This window comes from Nymphaea colorata, chromosome 11, assembly GCF_008831285.2.
Source record: "Nymphaea colorata isolate Beijing-Zhang1983 chromosome 11, ASM883128v2, whole genome shotgun sequence".
In the NCBI taxonomy this organism is placed as follows: Eukaryota; Viridiplantae; Streptophyta; class Magnoliopsida; order Nymphaeales; family Nymphaeaceae; genus Nymphaea; species Nymphaea colorata.
The window spans coordinates 20,891,798-20,908,092 of record NC_045148.1 but is presented as its reverse complement, the minus strand read 5'-3'; the positions used below and the strand labels follow the sequence as shown (position 1 = coordinate 20,908,092).

Below are 16,295 nucleotides of genomic sequence, written 5' to 3'. Positions count from 1 at the left end.
ACATCATATGGCAGGATTGGCATCCAGCTAGCGCATTATCAATTTAGAATCCGCATGGCCGTGAGGGCAGATGCCCACAATGAACCATGCACATGTGGCTCCGCCACTACTTCTAATGGTAGAAATATAAAGCATAAACTGCACAAGATAGGTCACTTTCACCAAGAAAACCACGAAGCAGATTATTTGTGTCAATAATCATGTTGCATGATTTAAGACTTGACCTTTGCCTGAATATGAGACTGTGCATTGAGCCGGCCAGGCTTGACACCGAAACCTACGCCCGAAGCTGGCCCTACGATTGAAATTTGAGGCCGAGTCTAGGCTGATTAAATTAAAAATATATATAATTAATAGTAATAAAATATTGTAATTATATATAAAAATTAATAAAATAAAAATTAAAAAATTATAATACTCACCCGAGCTTATCATGCCCACCCAAGCCAGCCCGATAAATCATCGGGCCAGTCCGGTGCCCTCTTTTTCGGCCCTAGACTAGGTGTGGTTAAATACACCATATTAACATTGTGCTAGTATCTGGAGGGATTTGTCCGCCCATTCTCTCTCTCTCTCTTTCATAGGAAACCAGTGGCCTTCACCCGAAAAATATGCTGGTTCAGAAGCGAGAACTGTGTGAAACAAAGTCCAGCGAGGGAAAATTTGTTTCGTTAATGTGAAATAGAAATAAAAATATACAGAACCGAGAAGTCGCTTCATCAAATATTTGTGTTCACATAGCAAGCCTGGAGAGCTTTGCATGGTTCAGTTGAGCTTCAAAGCTGGTTACGTAAACAGGGGCACACAGGAAAAGAAATGACCAAAATACCCTCATTAAAATAATAAAATAAATTAAAAAGAGTAAGAAAGAAAAAATGTCTAAAATTTCTATGGTGTTCGGCGTTGCCTCTTACCCCTGTCTATCTGCTGATTGTTTTTGTAGTCATGCGACCGATAACCGAAAATCTCCCTGGCTTTTTCTCACTTTAAGCAATGGATTTTCATATGGAGAAATCTTTTAATACCAGTATTTGTATAGGTAAATCGTTCTCTGACGGGTGTGTTTAATTTGTAGAATCTGGCACCAATGATCAATGACATAATCTGATAGAGTCAGAGGCGAGAACCATTTGGGAGAAGATAGAAATCAAGAATAATCAATAGCGTCAACAGCGACTCCGTAAGTCTGTCTGTTTCGTTGCTTGCGAAGGCTTTTGACTTCATGGTCATGATTCAGTCTTAAATATTTAGATAGTTAAATACGAGTTTGGTTTCAATCACTGTTTACGTCGCTAGTTATATCGAGTTTCAGTTGGCCGGTCTATACATTATATACAAAAAATATTTTTATGAAACCATAAAGTTGAATGCAGTTCTTTGCCGAGTATTTTATCTTATCACTTAACAAGAGAGCATAAACCCCACTCTTTCCTGCATTTTCTCATGGTACCAAGCTGAAGAAGAGATGACAAACTTGAAAATGTCAACGACAAGAATGTATGGTATTTAAAATATTGTATGCGTTAAAATAATTCATTGAAGAAAATTGTGTCTAGAAGAGTATTCAATTTCAGACTGGAACTGCGGGTTCTCTACCAACCCCGTGAAGGAGAGCCATGTGCACCAGAAGCTTTTGGAGTTCTCTCTTATATATATGCACTTGAACAAGCTAAAACCTCAACCCTTCTCTCTCTCTCTCTCTCTCTCTCTCTCACACACACACACACAATGGATCATCTCGTGAAGATAACCCTACTATACTTGTAATGAACTGTAGTGCAGCAGCAACCGCAACACGGGAAGCCGCCTACGACCCCTGCCATTACGGCAACAGGAAAACAGCGATGAAGAGTATCGGCAAGCCAGACAAGGGAGGAATGTTAGGATTTCTTCCCATAACGCATATACAAAATCAAACGTATATACCCTAAAACAGGATCATGCTCATGCTAAATCATTGAAATAAATGAAACCTTAAACTGAAGCGGAAGCGTACCTGAATCCATCTGATCTGGTGCACGGGAAGATCGCAGCAGGGTCTTTCAGGGTACGTGCAACGCGCTTGAGGTCTCTCTCAGATGGGAAAGAGGAAAACCCTAGAAACCAATGTTTCAGGCAACCATTGCACGACCCCAGAGACCACTACCATTTTATAATAAGGACAATTACGGATTCCACCCATCAAAGAGTCCGTAATTCCATACCGGTATCTATACATTTCAAAATTACCCCATACCATCTAAAATGACGTAATATCCCGAAATATAATCACTTAAGCAGATATTTACATTAAGACAGCCATAATGTCTGAAATTCCTCATAGACATATGTCGGCCCACCAAATGATCTTACAATCTCCAACTTGGGCCAAATATGTCTTAATACATTCAGACATTACACAAAACCTTAAGAGCTCATAACTGCTATCTTATTAAACGTCATTTCACCAATCTCGTCCATGATCATATCAACACAGAACCAAAGCGGCTTTCGCTATATCAAAATTAGTTAAACCTTCAATTATCACAAATGTTAACATAACCAATGACATAGATCTGATATGGATGTATAGCATGAGAATTACATGCAATGTGATTACAACATGTCTATTCTCAATTGGTCCAACTTTAAAACCTTATGGAGATCAAAACATAAACACAGAATGGAACCAAAGAACTTTAAACTTTATTCTGCAGAAAACTGAATATCTGTCTATACATTAGAGCAAACAAAATACAAACTCCTACTAAACCAGCACATCATCCAAGGATAACACCCCCATGCGAACAACATGTTCGTGAAAGACCTTATGTGTTAAACCTTTGATAAGTGGATCCGCAAATCATAGAGTTTGTCTCAATATACTCTAAAGACACCTGACCATTCTGTATCCCCTCTTTAACAGCCCAAAAAACTTAATGTCGATGTGCTTCGACTTTGACAAACTGTGGCTGTTGTAAGAGTACATGACTGCTGAATTATTGTCACACAACAACCTTAGTGGTCTTTCTATACCATACATAATGCGCAGCTTCGTGACAAAATTCTGCAATCACAAAACCTGATTGGATGTCATTATCTTGGCACCCAGCAAAGTCAAAATCTGAATACCCAATGATCTCCCACTGGTCTGACTTCCTGTATGTGAACATAAAACCCTTTTGTTCTTTGTAAGTACTTCAAAAACTCTTTTGGCTGCTATTTAATGATCCATACCAGGATCACTTAAGTATCTGCCTAACATTTCAACGATAAATGCAATATCCGGACGAGTACAAACCTGAGCATACAAAAGGCTTCCCACAACAGACTGATAGGGAATCCTTTCTATTTCCTTATATTCGATTTCACTTTTAGGGCACTGTTTGTTTGAGACAAAACTTGTCTCCCTTAGCAACTGGAGTATCTCCTGGTTTACAATCCTTCATGTCATATCGCTGAAGCACCTTATCAATGTAGGTCTTTTGTGATAATCCAAGAATACCCTGAGAACGATCTCGAAATATTTAGATCCCCAATACAAAAGATGCACAACCAAGATCCTTCATGTCAAATTATGTTGACAAAAATTCTTAGTTTCATGCAATATGCCCACATCATTACTTGTCAGCAATATATCATTGACATATAAAACCAGAAAGATAAATTTGCCACACTGAAGTTTTGGTATACACATTCATCAACCATATTAGTTTCGAAACCAAATGAAACTATAACTTCATGAAACTTGTAATACCACTGACGGAAAGCTTGCTTTAGCCCATAGATGGATTTCTTGAGTTTGCAAACCATTTTCTTTGCATTACCTAAAACAAAGTTTTCTGGTTGCACCATATATATCGTTTCATCAATGTCTCCATTTAGAAACGTTGCCTTAACATCCATTTAATGCAGCTCTAAGTCAAAATGAGCTACAAGTGCTATTATAGTCCTGAAAGAGTCTTTCAACGAAACTTGAGAGAAAGTCTCTGTATAATTAATGTCTTCCTTTTGAGTAAAGCCCTTAGCGACATGACGTGTCTTATACCTTTTGATGTTACCTAATGAATTCCTCTTGGTTTTAAATATCCATTTACAACCAATGGGTTTCACACCTTCAGGCAAGAGAACAACTTCTCATACGTCATTATCCATCATGTTCTTTATTTTCTCATTCATGGCATCCATCCACTCAAGAGATTTAGAACTCTTTATTGCTTGCTGGAGGTTGACAGGATCATCCTCCATTAAGCCCATATCAACATCATGTTCTTAGAGATAGACAAAATTATTTGAAATTATATTTCTCCTCTCTCTAGTGAATCTCCTCAACGGCACCTCTACTTGATTTTCTTGAGGTTGTTGAGTTTGTTCTTCAGTATGAAGATCGACATCATTGCCTTCTTCTGAATAGAGTGGACTCAGGTCCCTCTTCAAAGGCAATATTTCTAACCTAATCACCTCCACAAACTCAATATCCTCAAAGAAATGGACATTTCCCTTTTCAAAGAAAGACTTACTGAATGGATTATAAAACTTATAACCTCTTAATGTTTGTTCATTTTCCCTTTATACATACAATGCAAACATTAAAGTCTGCAAAATCAAGAGACTCAAGAATTCCTTTTGACATAAGCCTTTATATTCTCTTTTCAGAGATATGTCCTAAGCGCCAATGCCACAACATAATAGAATTCTAATTTGCTAATTTTACTTTTACTACCACTACACGTAACATGCATGATTTCATTATATGAAGCAACCATATCAACCAAATAAAGGTTATCGCTATTAGACAAAGAACCAGTGGCAATCAAATTTGAGTACAGAAACAACTTAAATTTACTTCCTCCAAATGAACAATAATAACCAAACTTGTTCAATGAGGAAATAGGAACCAAATTCCATCTAAAAGACGGTACCACATAAGTTTCTATCAAATTCAAATAGCAACCAGTCTTTAACAATAACCAAAAATCTGCTATGGCTTCAACCTTCGCCTTCTTGCCATCGCCCACATAGATGAATCTTTCAGCATCATTTGGCATTCGACAATTTAGGCAGCCTTGCATAGACACTATGTGAGTAGTAACACCGAATCTACCCACGAAGTGTTTCTGGGTACTGAAGTTAAATTAACCTCAAAACAAACCAAAGTGAGAAGTGTACCCTCCATTTCACGCCATGCATGATACTCAGTACAATCCTCCTTCATATGACCTTCACCTTTGCAAAAGAAGCAGTCTGATAGACCTTCCTTATGCTTCTTCTGTTTCTTAACGGATGATTGGTCAACTGCAACTTCATTAACAGTCTTTCTTTTCTTACTTGAAAAAATCGAATCATTTAACTCAAGAATAGTATTCAAAATTTGCAAATATCATATAAGCAGAACTCACTGTACAAAGAACAAACCAAAGCATGCTCACAATCAATACATGTACAAAGATGAAATAACAAATATAAATGAATTTAAACACAGTGGCCCAAAACCCAAGGTACCGGTGCAACGCTAATATCCAATCTTTGGATTGAAATATTAACTGCAAGTGGCATTCTTGGTCAACAATGAATATAGATAATTAGCTCTGTCAAACAACGAGTCTATCTTTGGATTGACTCGCTATTCATATGGAAACCTGAAAAATTATCACATATTCATTGCCCTGTATACTTAAACCTGACCAAACAATAATCCTCTTTTGGGCTGATCATTGTCCGTATGGATCAAGTATACTATCATCTAATGTTTAAAACAAGCAAATTCGTACAATAGAGATCACTTTGGCGACATAAAATACAAACTTACTCATTTGAAACAACAGACATGGCCAAAGATCAAATTCATAATCCAAACATTCATCTAAAGCACATACATAATTTTAATAACATGCAAAACATTATACATGAATTAAAAAAATTTACACATAAATTTGCCCTATATTGAATCCAAAACCAAAATGATCCAATAAAAGGGGACCAAAAGTGTCCAAAATTTATAAACCGGTATCATAATCGTGCTTAAGAGGGTCAAGAACTACTGAATCGGCCTTAAAATGGCCCGTATCGTTCTTAAACCACAATTAGAACACCCACATGCCCCTACGTAGGGTTGAACCAGTCTAAAAATTAGACGTATCGGTCAAAAATAGACCGTATCAGTTCTGAAACCCACTGAACCGGTTAAAATTGGCTAAAAACGGTTCCAGAACTCAATGAACCGGTCTGAAAAGCCCTGAATCAGTCTAAATATCAAGTGAACCGGTTTGAAAATCCCCGAATCGGTTCGAAAATCAACTTAATCGGTTCTGAAATACTAGAATCGGTTCCAAAACTGAATGAGCCGATTCTGAAAAGCCCTAAATCGGTTCGAATCGGTTCTGAAATGAATGAACCGATCCCAAAATGGTCCGAATCAAATTTGAAAGGTCCGAACCGGTCCCTAGAAGGTTCGAACCGGTCTGAATCGGGCCGAGTCGGTTCTGGATCGTATTGAACCGGTCTGAAACCGAATGAACCGGTTCGAGTCTTTTCCAAAACCGGTTAAAAAAAATGAACCAATTTACATAACTTAAACCAAATGGATACGGGCCGGGTCCGACAGGACCCGACCCGATCCGAAAAATCAAACGCAGGTGCTCGGGCGCGAGGCGGCAAAATGTTTTTTTTTTTTTAAATCACGATGGATCTGGATCGGGTCTGTCAAGACCCGACCCGGTCCAACCCACTGCCTCGCTCGACGGCTCGCAGGCAGCGAGACCGCCGCTCGCCCTGCCAAGCACCGAACGGCAGGCGAACGGCGACATCGCCTCCGGTGCGCCTCCGGGGGGCTTGGGTGGGCGCCGGCAGGTGGTACGGCGCCGTCCGGCGACGATGAACTCTCCGGCGGTGGAGTTGTGGAGGTGGGAGCCGGAATCGGGCGAAGCCCTTCCTCCCCCTCCTCTGCCTCTACCGTCAAGGATCGCCAATGGACACGCCTCACGGCAGGCGGACGGCCGGCCGTCGACCGAACCGGCGGTCGCCCCCCCGCCCTTTCGGCCATAACTGCCGGCCCCAGTCGTTGCCCCTCCCTGCGGTCGTTCCTCCTTCTCGTCGCCTTCCCTGCTATCCCCCTTTCCTTCTTGTTCTTCTGTTTTCGCTGCAATAGAGACGCGGAGAGCGCCGACAGGCCACCCAACGGTGTGGGTGGCCGCAGCAGGACGCGCCCCAACGGCCGGAGGCCCACCATCACCCAACGGCGACTGACGCCCGCCGATCCTTTCGTCCCCTTCTCCGATCCTCCTGATGGATGCAACGGAAGCCCGACGGCTTTCGTCGCACGCCCTCAACCCAAATTTTTTTTTTTTTTTTTTTTGAAAAACTTGCAGCCGAAGAACCAAATGGGGAACATCTGAACGAGAAGAACGCACAAAAAATCATCCAAAAGATCAACGATTCAACAATGAGCATAGGCTCTGATACCAAATATTGGGATGTCTCCCCATAACGCATATACAAAACCAAACGTATATACCCTAAAACAGGATCATGCTCATGCTAAATCATTGAAATAAATGAAACCTTAAACTGAAGCGGAAGTGTACCTGAATCCATCTGATCTGGTGCACGGGAAGATCGCAGCAGGGTCTTCCAGGGTACGTGCAGCGCGCTTGAGGTCTCTCTCAGATGGGGAAGAGGAAAACCCTAGAAACCAATGTTTCAGGCAACTATTGCACGACCTCATGGACCACTACCATTTTATAATAAGGACAATTACGGATTCCACCCATCAAAGAGTCCGTAATTCCATACCGGTATCTATGCATTTCAAAATTACCCCATACCATCTAAAATGACGTAATATCCCGAAATGCAATCACTTAAGCGGATATTTACATTAAGATAGCCATAATGTCTGAAATTCCTCATAGACATATGTCGGCCCACCAAATGATCTTACAAGGAATACCTTCTAAAGAATGCTCACGGGTAGCGATGATGGTGCAAGGTCCGTGGTCTTCTATCAGGCGGCCGTATCCTTCTCCTCCACAGCTTGTACCTAATCCTCCTCTGCCTTCACTCGAACCTTGCATACATTGCCCACGGGAGCCTTCAATGAGGCCGCTCAAGGACGTACGCTAGTGCTCTTTTTGAGCACTTTTATTTCCAACAGTTGTGTTCCTGATGAAAGTATTGAATGGAGTATGGTTTCCGACCCATTTGTAATGCATGCAGAAGAGTAAGAAACTAGCAGTTCTTGGTTCGGAATCATGTTCGGCCAACACATAATCACCTCGAGGCGTGCATGGACGTTGGAATACCCACACAACTGTGATTCTTCAACCTGTGACTCTTAGTATCTGGATTGCCCCTACCATCCATCCAAAGGTTTTGAGCTTTCAAATCAGAGTTCCTATAAAACCGTAGGCTTTGAAATGTAGTGGACAGGCAAACAAAGGCAAGGAGAAGAAACCAAAACTGCTTTAACACAATTTTGCCTGCTAAGTACTTGTGACTCCTAGACCCTAAGTTTATCTACCATGGGAACACATGCTAGAGACCGCCAATCTGCCTTTACATATCCTCTTTTATATATATATATATATATATATATATATATATATATATAGAGGGCTGTTCAAGAGCTGAGTTTGAGTTCAAGCCCAAGTGAGCCCTTTCGAACTCAGCTCGAGTACCATAATACGGAGCTTGGCTCGTGACTAGTCCAAACTCAGTTCAGCTTGAGCTTCATAAGCTCCAACTTGTTCGCTTAAGCTCGAGCTGAGGCTAGCCGTTTGTATAAGAAAAGTATTTTTCATGTAAAAGTAGGCGCTTGGATTTGAACCATAAGCCTCACACTTGGCAGCCACGAGTAAACCCATTTGTACGAACGGTCTTCGGCAATGATGTTGCAGAACGTCTTTCAACTCGACAAGCTTAATTGAGTTTGATGAAGCCCAGCCCACTTAGTTTGAGTTCGAGGTGTGTGTGTGTTTTTTTTTAACAAGTTTATTTTGTGCTCTAACTCGACTCGACTCAATTTGATTATCAAATAAGCTGCACCTAAGCTGAACAAGTTCAAGTCGAGCCCAAGTTGGCTCAACTCTTTGAACACCCACCCCCCTACATGTTTACAAAAGACGAAAGAGGACGATGCCCATTCTGCGTGAGTATGTTTACATTCCATGGGTACTATCAACTTTGGCATGTTTATAAACTGATGCTCTTTCTGTGACTCTTACAAAAGAATAGCGACTGGGGAGGAATAAGTTTGGCAATGGATCCATTCAATCATTCTCATCTTTATTCGTTTTACTAAAATCGTCATAGAGAAGGCTAGAGAGAGAGAGAGAGAGAGAGAGAGAGAGAGAGGAGAGAGAGGGAGAGAGAAAAATAAAAGATAGAGAAACACTTCTATTTCAAGCCACTAACAAGATGGTAGGAGGGAAGCAACAGCCAAGATACAAGGATCAGAATATTACTTTAAATTTAAAATGTGGAGAACATTGTTTTGGAACATGTAAGTTCCCCATTCTATAGTTGTTGCCAATATCACAAAGGATGCGAGTAGACGCTTTATTTACCTCGGCTGCCTGTCCTCAAAATAATGCATCGTTCCTTCTTGTCCAAATATACCACCAAGTTGTTAATATCCGTGCGTCACTTGGGATCAACGGGAGGACCGGAACATGACAAACTCTAGGTAGAATAGCATTTGTATAAAACTTTAAGAAAAGGTTAATGAGATTCATTTTAACGGTATTCCAAAAGGCATATAATAAGCTTTCCATCTTGTCAATCATATACGGCAGTATTAATTTCTGGCAGGGTAGAGCCATAGATGATGGGTAGAATCATAGTTTCCAAATTTTAACAAGGGTCCAATTATAACGTTTCAATTTTTTATATAGAATAAATGAAAATTTTTAAATTTATATGTAAATTTAAAAAAAAAAATGAGAGGGCCTAGCCGGCCTTCCCTTGGCTATGCTCCTACATGTAGGGATAGAAGAAAGGGAGAGACAACCATTCTGAGAGTAGCATCCACTGGAATTGAGTAAGAAATGTATCTGATACATGCCTTACAATGAAAACAAACTTCATTTGGTAGAGTTATTTCCCTAGAGAGAGAGAGAGAGGGACGACTAGAGAGAGAGAGTGTGTAGGAGAGCATGAGGGTGAGAGAAAGAGACACAAACCTAGAGCAGTGATGGAGAGAGAGAAAGTGAGAGTGTGTAGGAGAGCGTGAGGGTGAGAGAAAGAGACACCTACAGCAGTGATGGAGAGAGAAGGGTGACAGAGAAGCTTTGAGAAGAAAGGAACCCAACATTTGTTCATTGATGGAAATGGAGAAGAGAAAGGTCATATGGGTAAGGGTACCGTCGGTAAAACAGGTGTGGGCTTGGTGCTTTTACAACTTCCAGGTACAAGGGTACGGTAGAAGAGTATAAATAAACATGTATATTATATATAATAATCTACAAAAAAAAAATCTCAAAATTAAAGAAAAATGGAAGGAAAATATAGAATCTAAGTAGAAGGAAAAAAAAAACAGAAATAAAGAAAAAAATTAACTTAGAATGGTGAAGTTTGAACCCCGAATAGCTCACATGAATCTAACCAAGCCCAGCAGAGATGTGCCGTCTTATAGGCCCCTACTTGACCAGTCAAAAGGGTGTGTTTAAGGGGTGTGAGTCATTTCTTTGGTCCCCTGTATTAATATCTCCAGCACTAAATGAATGTGAGCAATCTCCGATTCAATACTCATATGTTTTCTATCTATACTTGCATTATTTCTCTTGCAACATATACTTTGGAGTAGGTAAAGATATATAATATGTCAAATTTAGTTAATGAGCTCATCCATTCCCTAGATAAATAAGTAGCCAAGATTTCACGACATGCTGCCGAACTTAGTCCGACCGCTCGGTTATGATCAAAGGGATCGCCAGAATAACTCACAAAGTGATCAGCCCAGGGTGCGGCCGACACGAGAGCCGACTCTGTCTCTTTGTGGGAAATCGGTTTTTCTTTACGGCCGGAGACTTTGCTAGCCCAGGATCTGGGTTATCAAGCAGCTGGAAAGGGTCGTGGATCGAGGGGGAGGACCGCGGAGGAAGAAACAGGTGGGTGATGGCGATGTCTGCACGCGTCGTCTGCTGCCGGAGCTCGGAGGTCACTCCTGCGAGGCCCTGCCGCTCTGCGGTGGCGCCGCCGAGGCGCGCACCAGTCTTACTCCGTTTGACCTCTCTGGGGAGGAATCGTGGGATAAGATCCGAGCTGAAGAGTGCGGGCCATCTGCATCGTCTCTCTGGCGACGTCTCTGCAACAACTCCGATGGCTTCCTCTTCTTCTTCATCGCCGTTGTCGTTATCGCCTTCGCCTGGGCTGGTAATCACGCCGTCCATTCGGGCGAGGAAGAGGGTTCTCCTTTTCTACTGCAAGGAGACGAAGGCGCTGGCTGAACGAATAGCTGCCGAGTCGGACGCCATTGAGCTCCGGAACATCACATGGAGGTGAGGAATTGAGTGATCAAGAAGAACTTATATTCTGGAATTGCAGTCTCTTGGAAAAGAATTCGGTGGTTCTCCGGTGAGCTCCCTAGTGTGGAATGGATCTTTTTTCATGATATTGGAAGTTTCCTCCAAATGAATTTTCGGATGTCTCTTCTGGACTTGAAGGCACACTTGTTTATGAATGTGGAGATCCTTTTTTTTTTTTTTTAATCCTTACATTTTGCCCATACTGGTGCAGGACCTCAAAAACGCCTTCTCCTTTTCTCTTTTGTTATTTATGCCTCTTATTTGCTTCTGGGTTTTCTCGAATCTGAGTTGTATCTCTGTTCTCTTCCATTTTGTGTCATTTTCGGGCGAAGAAACTAGCACAAAAATGGATAAATTGCTGCACATTAGGAGCTTGTGAGAACCTGACTTAGAAAGGCTTAAGCATGGAATGGACAATGCTGGCTTTTCCTGACGCAATCGATCGAAATGTAGAACAACACGTAGGCTCGAGCCATGCGGTTTCCCTTGATCATGGTCGTGGGATGCCAAAATTTCTTCCCTTAAGGGGATTCCCTAATTCTTCCTTTGAACACGGATGGCGTAGATCGCATCTTAACATTTTTCCCCCCTTTTTTTTTGTAGCAAACGGACACAAGATAAACATAAATACTCCATATCATTGTACATAGTGCAGAAAATTTATAGATAGTATATTCATTCCATATGATCCTAGGACAAGATTTTGATATTCCTTCTGCAAACTTGTGAATTCTCCTAATGCAACTCTCTCGGTGGATGTTTCAGGACATTCGATGATGGGTTTCCCAATCTATTCATTTCTAATGCACATGGAATTCGGGGGCAGCATGTAGCTTTCCTTGCTTCATTTAGCTCTCCAGGAGTAATATTTGAGCAACTTTCAGTTATTTATGCGTTGCCAAGGATGTTTGTATCATCATTTACACTTGTCCTCCCTTTTTTCCCTACGGGATCTTTTGAACGTATGGAAGAAGAAGGAGATGTGGCTACGGCGTTCACTCTTGCTAGAATATTATCAAATATACCGATTTCAAGAGGTGGGCCAACCAGCCTGGTCATATTTGACATTCATGCCCTGCAGGTTGGTGCTAAAAGCTTGAAGGGTTAGTGCATTTCTATAATATTCTTCTTCTTCCATTGTTGTCTCTCTTCTTGTTTTATTTAGCCAATCGGGCTACTTCTGCCAGAAATCCCTAGACGATACTTTCTGTTTTAGGAAAAAGCATGAAATTGTTTCTGCTGCTCTCCATATCCCCTGTACATCCTCAAGTTGATTGTTTTCCCACGAATAAATTAGTTATTGCACAAAAAAAAAATTAGTTATTGCACAAAAAAAGAATGAGGACTCAAACTGGGGTGCACAATGAGGCTATGCTAACTTGAAATTAGCTCATTGAAACTGCACTGAACCATGTTTCTGAGTTTCCTTCTGGTTTGTCCATTTGCTTCCCCGAGTTATAGCTTGGATGCCTACACAAAATGAGTCACGCTTGAATTGTCTCATTAAATATGTTCATGGCATCATGTGTGACAATATTGTGTCTTTTAGCACCAACAAAACTGCCTTAGCGGTTAATATGATGGCTCTTCAGAGGTGAGGTTAGGTTTCAATCTTGCTGTCAAAGTGGTAGTTGATTTCTTTTTGTTTTTTTCTACGATTAACTGTTCAAGCTGACCTGTGCTTACCCAACTTGAACTTTTCTTGAGCTCATAGAAATCCAAGTATCTGCATCAGAAGATACTGTGGTCATGGAACAAGAATTGAATGCAATAAGCTCTCATGAACAGTTGGGAAATTGTCTGCTGTAGATGTCGAATAAGAAATAAAATACGAAAGAGAAGCGTGATTTTATCTGTATGCTTTAATGAACAAAGCTGTTTATGTAATGAACGGAGCTTGAAGAGCTTAAGTTTGATTTTGTTCTGGTGTTTGTCAGTTTTGGTTGCCATTCCCCCTTGCCTATCTTCTGCTTGCTTTTGTAGTCATGATAAAAGTAAAAAATAAGCCTTATTCTTGTTCAACTTTAAGCAAAAGTGATATGGTGATATCGTTCAATAACTGGATTTTAATTTTTGTTTAGATTGACATCTTTATGTCTTTTCGCCAATGCCTGTCATGTTGTTATTCTGTCCCACAAGCAGTAAATATAAACAGTTAAATGACCTTGCTGTCCTTCAAATCCTATATATACCTGATACATTATGGTATTATGCATGATCTTGCTGTCCTTCAAATCCTATATATACCTGATACAAATTATGGTATTATGCATGATCTTGTCATGATGCCCAGAAACAAGATACCATGATAGTTTTTGGATGTGACATAGTTCTCCGTGCTCATTATGATTTTTAGTGGGAGATATGATGCATGAAGCCCTTTGCATGAGATTACCCACCCTTTCAGAACTAGTCATAGTTGATTGTGGTCTGTTTTAGTTAATTGCTTACTATTTAAAAGTTGAACAATGTCCACTGTTGCAGGAGAGATTCTACTTTGGCGATAATGTTCTTCCATGCTTTGAGAGTGGGATCCCCTTGCTTAAACAAAGACTTCAGCAGCTTCCAGATTCAGACAATGTAAACTGATCTGATCTCTGTTTCTTCTCCGTATGTTACTCATCCAATGTTTTCTTTATTTATCATGCTCATGTTAATTACCTGATGATGGTATATCAGGTTGGCACATGAAAGTTCTGCCTAATGCTGAATTGACTGTGTTGGTTCTCATGCTTGCAATGCTGAAAGATGTTGAACATCAGAAGTTGGTTCCTTTCATCTCTATTTCAACCGTGTTCATCTTATACATCTTTGCTAATTCCAGATAACCATTGCATTTCCTGATGATGGATCATGGAAGAGATTCCACAAGCAGCTCCAACATTTCCCTGTGGTAAATTCCTATTTTCCGCTCATAGGGGTTCAATGATATACCCAGATAGCTGTAGTATTTCTTCATGTTCCTAAGGTAATCCAATCCACGTCTCATATCACAACCAGTTATTTATTCATCCAGATTATCTGCACGAAAGTTCGTGAAGGGGATAAACGATTTGTACGTTTGAAGGAGGGAGATCCAAGAGACCGTCATGTTGTGATAGTTGATGATTTGGTGCAATCTGGGGGGACACTGATTGAGTGCCAGGTATACAGATTGCTGTCAGGTCGTTAAATTCTGTACATGGAACTGACACAAGTGATGAGACTGTTTTTCTGATACCACCTGGATTTTTATGATTTACTAGCCTCTTCTTTACCACTTAGCAATCCTCATTTTAATCCTATGGTATTCTGAGTGGTGATCCTTGAGAAAAAAATTTGTTGTGGATATCTGACCAGCTAATACTTCTTCGATTCTAACATGGCAATATTCCCATTGTATAAGTGATACTTTGTGAGAAATAAATAAATTATTTGCTAACTGCATGTCTTGGATAAATGTATTTTTACTTTGACTAATAGGAAAACTACCTATTGAGATTTTCACTTTCCATACTTTAGCATCCAGATTAGAGCCCATATGATTGTTCTCTAGAGTTGTTAATGTCTCTTTCCGTTGAAGTTTGCATTCTTCTTTTGATGTTTGGATAAAGGAAGAGAATTTGTTAACCATCAGCTTTATTTTTTCCTATGCTGTTTCATTATTATCACTTGTTAAAATTTACTTATTTCAGCCTTAACATGGTTTCATGAGCTTCCCTCTCTCTGTGTTTGTCTGTGATTGTAACTGACCTTTTATCCTCACAGCCTTTGATGTCTGTTTTCATCTGTTTTCTATTTGCTTGCCATGCGTTGTGTTTGTCGCTTATATAGAGCAATCATCTGATACTTTTAGAATATAAGAATAGATATTCTGTTGCAAACATTGAGCAACCAAGTTTATGACCTTCTCATCTGAAAGCGTGTTAGGTTTCTGACCTGTAGTGAGCCCTGGTAACCAGCAAATTGTGGCGAACCATGTCAGTTGACCTCTCCCCAATTTTTTGCCTGTGATAGGAAGCAACTGTGTTTATGATTGTTTACTTATGCAGATGTTCTTATCCGGAAATAGAATGTGATTGTTTTATCGTGCATGTGTAGAAAATGTTGGCGGCACATGGAGCAGGAAAAATCAGTGCTTATGTTACACATGGTGTTTTCCCAAATAGGTCATGGGAAAGATTTCAACATGACAGTGGAGGTAAGCATATCACATTTCTTAAAATTGCCACTGATTTACCAAACTTAGACGAGCTCTGGTGATTTGAAGCTCCAATCCGTTTGGAATTTCTTTCTCTCTATTCTATGACCATTTGGAGTTCTTGTATGTACCAAAAATTTGTGAATTCAAGCACCTATGCGTATTCACTCCCTGTGTGTGTGTGTTTACAGTTGGTCCAGCGAATGGCTTCACCTATTTTTGGATTACGGACTCTTGCCCATTCACCGTCAAGGAGGTGAGTAGCAGACGACCTTTTGAGATATTGAGCTTGGCCAAGGCAATTGCATCCTCCCTGCAAATTTAATCCTTGTAAAAATGTAGGACTTCAGACATAGGAATTTCGTCTGTTCACTTGCTCTGTTTTCTTGTATGACAATTGGGAAGTTGAAGCCGGCTCCTGTATGACTTTATGAGAGGTTTTAAAATTCCCTGCAGGGAATAAAAATTTATTCAATTTTTGCTTTTGTAATGCAAGGACAAAGGGTGGCGATAATGCCCATCAAAAACTTGTATGGAACTTGACGTGTCTGGTTGCAGATTTAAGGTTCCTTTTTCTCTTTTCTTGGTTTCCTCCAAATTCCCTGGCTTATTGG

The 16,295-nt window shown here is 40.4% G+C and overlaps 1 protein-coding gene across 1 annotated transcript; it reads left to right on the top strand.

The window, feature by feature from the left end:
• The first annotated feature begins 10,894 nt into the window (after positions 1-10,894).
• LOC116265037 (ribose-phosphate pyrophosphokinase 4-like) lies at positions 10,895-16,263 on the top strand. Its single transcript, XM_031645557.2, has 7 exons — positions 10,895-11,474; positions 12,267-12,582; positions 13,986-14,081; positions 14,326-14,394; positions 14,518-14,646; positions 15,582-15,681; positions 15,873-16,263. Exons 1-7 carry the CDS (start codon positions 11,092-11,094, stop codon positions 16,004-16,006), a joined length of 1,227 nt encoding a protein of 408 aa, XP_031501417.1. The 5' UTR covers positions 10,895-11,091; the 3' UTR covers positions 16,007-16,263.
• The last annotated feature ends 32 nt before the right edge of the window (positions 16,264-16,295 follow it).